This window comes from Bufo bufo, chromosome 11, assembly GCF_905171765.1.
Source record: "Bufo bufo chromosome 11, aBufBuf1.1, whole genome shotgun sequence".
Taxonomy (NCBI): domain Eukaryota; kingdom Metazoa; phylum Chordata; class Amphibia; order Anura; family Bufonidae; genus Bufo; species Bufo bufo.
The window spans coordinates 98,848,226-98,857,558 of record NC_053399.1 but is presented as its reverse complement, the minus strand read 5'-3'; the positions used below and the strand labels follow the sequence as shown (position 1 = coordinate 98,857,558).

Here is a 9,333-nt window from a genome sequence, read left to right as displayed (position 1 = left end):
AGAGGATGACTGTAGGACAGGAGAATACAGTCTATTGCTCCTGTTATCAGCCATTTCAGGGGAGAGGATGACTGTAGGACAGGAGAATACAATCTATTGCTCCCTGTTATCAGCCATTTCAGGGGAGAGGATGACTGTAGGACAGGAGAATACAGTCTATTGCTCCCTGTTATCAGCCATTTCAGGAGAGAGGATGACTGTAGGACAGGAGAATACAGTCTATTGCCCCCTGTTATCAGCCATTTCAGGGGAGAGGATGACTGTAGGACAGGAGAATACAGTCTATTGCCTCCTGTTATCAGCCATTTCAGGGGAGAGGATGACTGTAGGACAGGAGAATACAGTCTATTGCCTCCTGTTATCAGCCATTTCAGGGGAGAGGATGACTGTAGGACAGGAGAATACAGTCTATTGCTCCCTGTTATCAGCCATTTCAGAGGAGAGGATGACTGTAGGACAGGAGAATACAGTCTATTGCCCCCTGTTATCAGCCATGTCAGGGAAGAGGATGACTGTAGGACAGGAGAATACAGTCTATTGCTCCCTGTTATCAGCCATTTCAGGAGAGAGGATGACTGTAGGACAGGAGAACACAGTCTATTGCCCCCTGTTATCAGCCATTACAGGGGAGAGGATGACTGTAGGACAGGAGAATACAGTCTATTGCTCCTGTTATCAGCCATTTCAGGGGAGAGGATGACTGTAGGACAGGAGAATACAGTCTATTGCTCCCTGTTATCAGCCATTTCAGGGGAGAGGATGACTGTAGGACAGGAGAATACAGTCTATTGCTCCCTGTTATCAGCCATTTCAGGAGAGAGGATGACTGTAGGACAGGAGAACACAGTCTATTGCTCCCTGTTATCAGCCCTTTTGGGTTTGTTGCCTTCAATGATACAGCGCTTCTAGTGGCTACAGTCCATTCTACAGTATTACTCCATACTAGTGACAGTTCATATTGTGAGCGCCTCTATTAGGGCAATACTTCCGCACTGTTCTTCTCTGCTATGATGCCCAGTCTTCGCGGGCATTGCCTTTTTTTTTTTATATTTTACCTGTTGGGGCTGGCACGATCCTGCGCGCTTCTCAGCACAGAAGAATGAGGTGACATGACACAGGGGCTTACTATTTCCTGTCCCTGACTGGGACCTTGAAGACCATTAAAGGGCTGTGGTACTCCACCATACGATATCAGGGGTCTTGTCACTAGGACATATCGACAAAGTGACATCACTATATTGTCCCTCCCCTGCTTAAATAATTATTAGCATATCTGGCCCCTACCCACATTGGTCCAATCTGCCTCTTCCAGCCATGACTATGTAGATAGGAGTCACCTTCATGTATGGGGTCCCGTGATGACAGTTTTAGATGGTGACTGCACACTGTAGGGGTCATGGGAAGTGTATAAGTTATACATGGTGCAGGGACGTGTCGTGTAGGAAATTAGACTGATCCCCTCAGATCCCTGGAATGGGACCTGTGGTGGTTCCACCATTAGTATAAGGAATAGGCAGTGCCTGGTGGGTCCCTTTAAGATAAGACGGCTGAAAGTTACTATTCCTATAATCCATTTCTGTAAAGTACTAAAAGTAATTGGGGATTAATACACAATCCACACCTGAGTGCGTAAAGCTTTAAGTATTATACATTTGACATTTATTTCATGATTTTTATTTTCCATATTCCAATTTTTATACTGTAAATCCATTACTATATCCACTAGACTGTATTATCAGTCTCAACCACTAGGGGGAGCCGCATTATTCCAGTGATCTCAATGGCCGCCCAGGCTTAATGCTGGAATAACCAGCGCTTCCGCTTCCGGGATTCCCTTCCTTTTCCAACATGGTGGATGAGGCGACTCGACGGGTGGTGTCAGAGATCCCTCTGCTGAAGACGAATGCCAGCCCCAGAGACAAGGAGCTGTGGGTGCAGCGGCTGAAGGAGGAATACCAGGCGCTCATAAAGGTGAGAGGTGTCACGTAGTAAAGCGGCCCCGGGAACATGGAGAACGGGAGAAAGGTTCCGGCTGTCAAATCAGCTGAGACATCTGCATGGATGTGCATTGTAACCTGAAGATTCCTGCGGCCTGCGCCCCCTACTGTCCACTGTACCCCCAGCTGTGACCCCCTTACTGTCCACTGTACCCCCAGCTGTGACCCCCTTACTGTCTACTGTACCCCCAGCTGTGACCCCCTTACTGTCCGCTGTGACCCCCTTACTGTCCACTGTACCCCCAGCTGTGACCCCCTTACTGTCTACTGTACCCCCAGCTGTGACCCCCTTACTGTCCGCTGTACCCCCAGCTGTGACCCCCTACTGTCCACTGTACCCCCAGCTATGACCCCTTACTGTCCACTGTACCCCCAGCTGTGACCCCCTACTGTCCACTGTACCCCCAGCTGTGACCCCCTTACTGTCCACTGTACCCCCAGCTGTGACCCCCTTACTGTCCACTGTACCCCCAGCTGTGACCCCCTTACTGTCTACTGTACCCCCAGCTGTGACCCCCTACTGTCCACTGTACCCCCAGCTATGACCCCTTACTGTCCACTGTACCCCCAGCTGTGACCCCCTTACTGTCCACTGTACCCCCAGCTGTGACCCCCTTACTGTCCACTGTACCCCCAGCTGTGACCCCCTTACTGTCCACTGTACCCCCAGCTGTGACCCCCTTACTGTCTACTGTACCCCCAGCTGTGACCCCCTACTGTCCACTGTACCCCCAGCTATGACCCCTTACTGTCCACTGTACCCCCAGCTGTGACCCCCTTACTGTCCACTGTACCCCCAGCTGTGACCCCCTTACTGTCCACTGTACCCGCAGCTGTGACCCCCTACTGTACCCGCAGCTGTGACCCCCTACTGTACCCGCAGCTGTGACCCCCTACTGTACCCGCAGCTGTGACCCCCTACTGTACCCGCAGCTGTGACCCCCTACTGTACCCGCAGCTGTGACCCCCTACTGTACCCGCAGCTGTGACCCCCTACTGTACCCGCAGCTGTGACCCCCTACTGTACCCGCAGCTGTGACCCCCTACTGTACCCGCAGCTGTGACCCCCTACTGTACCCGCAGCTGTGACCCCCTACTGTACCCGCAGCTGTGACCCCCTACTGTACCCGCAGCTGTGACCCCCTACTGTACCCGCAGCTGTGACCCCCTACTGTACCCGCAGCTGTGACCCCCTACTGTACCCGCAGCTGTGACCCCCTACTGTACCCGCAGCTGTGACCCCCTACTGTACCCGCAGCTGTGACCCCCTACTGTACCCGCAGCTGTGACCCCCTACTGTACCCGCAGCTGTGACCCCCTACTGTACCCGCAGCTGTGACCCCCTACTGTACCCGCAGCTGTGACCCCCTACTGTACCCGCAGCTGTGACCCCCTACTGTACCCGCAGCTGTGACCCCCTACTGTACCCGCAGCTGTGACCCCCTACTGTACCCGCAGCTGTGACCCCCTACTGTACCCGCAGCTGTGACCCCCTACTGTACCCGCAGCTGTGACCCCCTACTGTACCCGCAGCTGTGACCCCCTACTGTACCCGCAGCTGTGACCCCCTACTGTACCCGCAGCTGTGACCCCCTACTGTACCCGCAGCTGTGACCCCCTACTGTACCCGCAGCTGTGACCCCCTACTGTACCCGCAGCTGTGACCCCCTACTGTACCCGCAGCTGTGACCCCCTACTGTACCCGCAGCTGTGACCCCCTACTGTACCCGCAGCTGTGACCCCCTACTGTACCCGCAGCTGTGACCCCCTACTGTACCCGCAGCTGTGACCCCCTACTGTACCCGCAGCTGTGACCCCCTACTGTACCCGCAGCTGTGACCCCCTACTGTACCCGCAGCTGTGACCCCCTACTGTACCCGCAGCTGTGACCCCCTACTGTACCCGCAGCTGTGACCCCCTACTGTACCCGCAGCTGTGACCCCCTACTGTACCCGCAGCTGTGACCCCCTGCTGTACCCGCAGCTGTGACCCCCTGCTGTACCCGCAGCTGTGACCCCCTGCTGTACCCGCAGCTGTGACCCCCTGCTGTACCCGCAGCTGTGACCCCCTGCTGTACCCGCAGCTGTGACCCCCTGCTGTACCCGCAGCTGTGACCCCCTGCTGTACCCGCAGCTGTGACCCCCTGCTGTACCCGCAGCTGTGACCCCCTGCTGTACCCGCAGCTGTGACCCCCTGCTGTACCCGCAGCTGTGACCCCCTGCTGTACCCGCAGCTGTGACCCCCTGCTGTACCCGCAGCTGTGACCCCCTGCTGTACCCGCAGCTGTGACCCCCTGCTGTACCCGCAGCTGTGACCCCCTGCTGTACCCGCAGCTGTGACCCCCTGCTGTACCCGCAGCTGTGACCCCCTGCTGTACCCGCAGCTGTGACCCCCTGCTGTACCCGCAGCTGTGACCCCCTGCTGTACCCGCAGCTGTGACCCCCTGCTGTACCCGCAGCTGTGACCCCCTGCTGTACCCGCAGCTGTGACCCCCTGCTGTACCCGCAGCTGTGACCCCCTGCTGTACCCGCAGCTGTGACCCCCTGCTGTACCCGCAGCTGTGACCCCCTGCTGTACCCGCAGCTGTGACCCCCTGCTGTACCCGCAGCTGTGACCCCCTGCTGTACCCGCAGCTGTGACCCCCTGCTGTACCCGCAGCTGTGACCCCCTGCTGTACCCGCAGCTGTGACCCCCTGCTGTACCCGCAGCTGTGACCCCCTGCTGTACCCGCAGCTGTGACCCCCTGCTGTACCCGCAGCTGTGACCCCCTGCTGTACCCGCAGCTGTGACCCCCTGCTGTACCCGCAGCTGTGACCCCCTGCTGTACCCGCAGCTGTGACCCCCTGCTGTACCCGCAGCTGTGACCCCCTGCTGTACCCGCAGCTGTGACCCCCTGCTGTACCCGCAGCTGTGACCCCCTGCTGTACCCGCAGCTGTGACCCCCTGCTGTACCCGCAGCTGTGACCCCCTGCTGTACCCGCAGCTGTGACCCCCTGCTGTACCCGCAGCTGTGACCCCCTGCTGTACCCGCAGCTGTGACCCCCTGCTGTACCCGCAGCTGTGACCCCCTGCTGTACCCGCAGCTGTGACCCCCTGCTGTACCCGCAGCTGTGACCCCCTGCTGTACCCGCAGCTGTGACCCCCTGCTGTACCCGCAGCTGTGACCCCCTGCTGTACCCGCAGCTGTGACCCCCTGCTGTACCCGCAGCTGTGACCCCCTGCTGTACCCGCAGCTGTGACCCCCTGCTGTACCCGCAGCTGTGACCCCCTGCTGTACCCGCAGCTGTGACCCCCTGCTGTACCCGCAGCTGTGACCCCCTGCTGTACCCGCAGCTGTGACCCCCTGCTGTACCCGCAGCTGTGACCCCCTGCTGTACCCGCAGCTGTGACCCCCTGCTGTACCCGCAGCTGTGACCCCCTGCTGTACCCGCAGCTGTGACCCCCTGCTGTACCCGCAGCTGTGACCCCCTGCTGTACCCGCAGCTGTGACCCCCTGCTGTACCCGCAGCTGTGACCCCCTGCTGTACCCGCAGCTGTGACCCCCTGCTGTACCCGCAGCTGTGACCCCCTGCTGTACCCGCAGCTGTGACCCCCTGCTGTACCCGCAGCTGTGACCCCCTGCTGTACCCGCAGCTGTGACCCCCTGCTGTACCCGCAGCTGTGACCCCCTGCTGTACCCGCAGCTGTGACCCCCTGCTGTACCCGCAGCTGTGACCCCCTGCTGTACCCGCAGCTGTGACCCCCTGCTGTACCCGCAGCTGTGACCCCCTGCTGTACCCGCAGCTGTGACCCCCTGCTGTACCCGCAGCTGTGACCCCCTGCTGTACCCGCAGCTGTGACCCCCTGCTGTACCCCCAGCTGTGACCCCCTGCTGTACCCCCAGCTGTGACCCCCTTACTGTCCGCTGTACCCCCAGCTGTGACCCCCTTACTGTCCGCTGTACCCCCAGCTGTGACCCCCTTACTGTCCGCTGTACCCCCAGCTGTGACCCCCTTACTGTCCGCTGTACCCCCAGCTGTGACCCCCTTACTGTCCGCTGTACCCCCAGCTGTGACCCCCTTACTGTCCGCTGTACCCCCAGCTGTGACCCCCTTACTGTCCGCTGTACCCCCAGCTGTGACCCCCTTACTGTCCGCTGTACCCCCAGCTGTGACCCCCTTACTGTCCGCTGTACCCCCAGCTGTGACCCCCTTACTGTCCGCTGTACCCCCAGCTGTGACCCCCTTACTGTCCGCTGTACCCCCAGCTGTGACCCCCTTACTGTCCGCTGTACCCCCAGCTGTGACCCCCTTACTGTCCGCTGTACCCCCAGCTGTGACCCCCTTACTGTCCGCTGTACCCCCAGCTGTGACCCCCTTCCTGTCCGCTGTACCCCCAGCTGTGCCCCCCTTACTGTCCGCTGTACCCCCAGCTGTGACCCCCTTACTGTCCGCTGTACCCCCAGCTGTGACCCCCTACTGTCCGCTGTACCCCCAGCTGTGACCCCCCTACTGTCCGCTGTACCCCCAGCTGTGACCCCCTTACTGTCCGCTGTACCCCCAGCTGTGACCCCCTTACTGTCCGCTGTACCCCCAGCTGTGACCCCCTTACTGTCCGCTGTACCCCCAGCTGTGACCCCCTTACTGTCCGCTGTACCCCCAGCTGTGACCCCCTTACTGTCCGCTGTACCCCCAGCTGTGACCCCCTTACTGTCCGCTGTACCCCCAGCTGTGACCCCCTTACTGTCCGCTGTACCCCCAGCTGTGACCCCCTACTGTCCGCTGTACCCCCAGCTGTGACCCCCTACTGTCCAGCTGTGACCCCCTACTGTCCGCTGTGCCCCCAGATCACCAGCTGTGACCCCCTACTGTCCGCTGTACCCCCAGATCACCAGCTGTGACCCCCTACTGTCCGCTGTACCCCCAGATCACCAGCTCTGACCTCCTACTGTCCGCTGTACCCCCAGATCACCAGCTCTGACCTCCTACTGTCCGCTGTACCCCCAGATCACCAGCTCTGACCTCCTACTGTCCGCTGTACCCCCAGATCACCAGCTGTGACCTCCTACTGTCCGCTGTACCCCCAGATCACCAGCTCTGACCTCCTACTGTCCGCTGTACCCCCAGTTCACCAGCTGTGACCCCCTACTGTCTGCTGTACCCCCAGATCACCAGCTGTGATCCCCTACTGTTCGCTGTACCCCCAGATCACCAGCTCTGACCCCTTACTGTCCGCTGTACCCCTAGATCACCAGCTGTGACCTCCTACTGTCCGCTGTACCCCCAGATCACCAGCTCTGACCTCCTACTGTCCGCTGTACCCCCAGATCACCAGCTCTGACCCCCTACTGTCCGCTGTACCCCCAGCTGTCCCTGTACTCTCTGCTGTACCCCATATTTGTGGCCTCTGCTCCTTGTGACTGCCCCCCATTCTGGACTGTGTTCTGATCTCTCTTGTCCCCCCCAGTATGTAGAGACCAACAAGAAGGCCGACAACGACTGGTTCCGCCTGGAGTCCAACAAGGAAGGCACCAGGTGAGCTGTGGGGGTGCCCCCCGTCCGCTGCGCCCCGACACATGCAGGGCACATGGTAATGGCGGTGTCTGTTGCAGGTGGTTCGGGAAGTGCTGGTACATTCACGAGCTCCTCAAGTACGAGTTTGACGTGGAATTCGATGTGAGTTTTCTGCTCATTCTTATGATTTTCACTTTAATGGAGGTGCGAGATACATCCCGAGTCTTCTCCCCCCGCAGATCCCGGTCACGTACCCTGCCACAGCGCCAGAAATCGCCATTCCGGAACTAGATGGGAAGACGGCGAAAATGTACAGGTACGAGCGTTCTGAAATGTAGAGGACCTGGCGCTAGTAGTCACCAGAGTGCTCCGCCCCCCAGACTCCAAGGACTGCTGCAGAGACCAGGGGTATCTTCCTTAGTGGGCCCAACGGCGCCCCCTAGCTTTAAAAAAAATCATATTACTACACAAATTGGTCACCGGTGTCACATAGGTATTGGTCCCACCTCTGTGACCTGCACCTATCTATAGAACAGGGCCCCAAAAGCGAATAAGAGTGCGGTATGCTCGCCACTATTTCTGGAACTCCCATAGAAGTGGCTGCCCTTGCTCGGGACATGAGAGAGGTGCTGCCAATGTCGGGTAGGTGCAGGATCCACCACGTCTTTAGCATGGGACCCCCAACGTGATGGAGAGCGCACCGTGCTAGCATGGCCCACCTCTAAGGGAGTTCCGGAAATGGCAGCTCTTTTTGGAACTCCCATAGAAGTGAATGGAGAGCACTGCGCATGCACAGGGAACTCTTGTTCACATTAGGGTCCCACCTCTGAGACCAACACCTGACTGCCATCGGAGAAATCCTAGAGATATGCCCCCATTGTGTGAGGTGACGCCAAGCCTTTGGGGCTACTAATATAAAAGGGAATTGCGGGTTGAGCTCAGTAGGGACTTTGTATGGATGCTGACCGCCGCCGTCTGGCAGAAGCCCCTCCCCTTTCTCTAGCCCTAAGGGAGACTTTAGGCAGTTGCTCACACTGCAATTCCCTAAGTGACGAGCGCCTATCTGCTCTGTGCTCCATTAATTTTGCCCCCCAGTCACTGCGCCATGACCCCCTGGTTAATATGACGATGGTGTGTGTTTCCTCAGGGGCGGTAAGATCTGTTTGACGGAGCACTTCAAGCCGCTGTGGGCGCGGAATGTACCGAAATTTGGTCTGGCACATCTCATCGCTCTGGGGGTGAGTATCGTTTTAGTGGGGGGAGGGTCTGCGCCATTTGTGAACTCAGGCGGTCACTTTTCTCGCTGTCTTCTCTCGTAGCTCGGCCCCTGGATGGCGGTGGAGATTCCCGATCTCATCAGCAAAGGACTCGTCAAACACAAAGATAATTGACCTCTGCCGTGAAGGGAGGGACGGCCGCTGCGTCCGCCTGTGACCCCCGAGCCTCCGTCCCCCGCCCCGGGATTATATTTCATGAACTGTTCATACAACGTGAACACCATTTCCATCTTTTTACCCTGAACCATTAAACATTATTGTAATAAAGATCCTGCGCGTCCGCCGCCTGAACCGCCTCTGGTTTATTATACACCGCAGGGGGCCACAGTCACATGATGCTGCGCAATATGGCGGCTATTAGGGCGTCCGTGCCATGGAGATGTTGGCCGTGTAGAGCCAGAGGCTATGAGGTACAGGGTGGCTCTGTTATGGGGTCAATTAAAAAATATACAGAGTCTCTAATTTCTAAATTCTTGTAGAATCTCAAATATTTCTGAATCGAAGGAAAAGACGCCAATAAACTTTGGAACTGAGGTAAACACAGATTCCTAAGGAAGGCTGACCATG

The 9,333-nt window shown here is 58.2% G+C and overlaps 1 protein-coding gene across 1 annotated transcript; it reads left to right on the top strand.

Moving 5' to 3' along the window:
• The first annotated feature begins 1,815 nt into the window (after positions 1-1,815).
• Positions 1,816-9,057, top strand: UFC1 (ubiquitin-fold modifier conjugating enzyme 1). Its single transcript, XM_040412439.1, has 6 exons — positions 1,816-1,971; positions 7,443-7,510; positions 7,588-7,651; positions 7,729-7,805; positions 8,637-8,727; positions 8,809-9,057. Exons 1-6 carry the CDS (start codon positions 1,849-1,851, stop codon positions 8,878-8,880), a joined length of 495 nt encoding a protein of 164 aa, XP_040268373.1. The 5' UTR covers positions 1,816-1,848; the 3' UTR covers positions 8,881-9,057.
• The last annotated feature ends 276 nt before the right edge of the window (positions 9,058-9,333 follow it).

What these genes read in the sequence shown, in the direction of transcription:
- UFC1 (XM_040412439.1), top strand. Translation starts at nt 1,849, where the DNA reads ATGGTGGATGAGGCGACTCGACGGGTGGTGTCAGAGATCCCTCTGCTG. An exon ending in AGTTTGACGTGGAATTCGAT is followed by an intron (nt 7,652 to 7,728) that starts GTGAGTTTTCTG and finishes CTCCCCCCGCAG; the next exon opens with ATCCCGGTCACGTACCCTGC. An exon ending in CACATCTCATCGCTCTGGGG is followed by an intron (nt 8,728 to 8,808) that starts GTGAGTATCGTT and finishes CTTCTCTCGTAG; the next exon opens with CTCGGCCCCTGGATGGCGGT.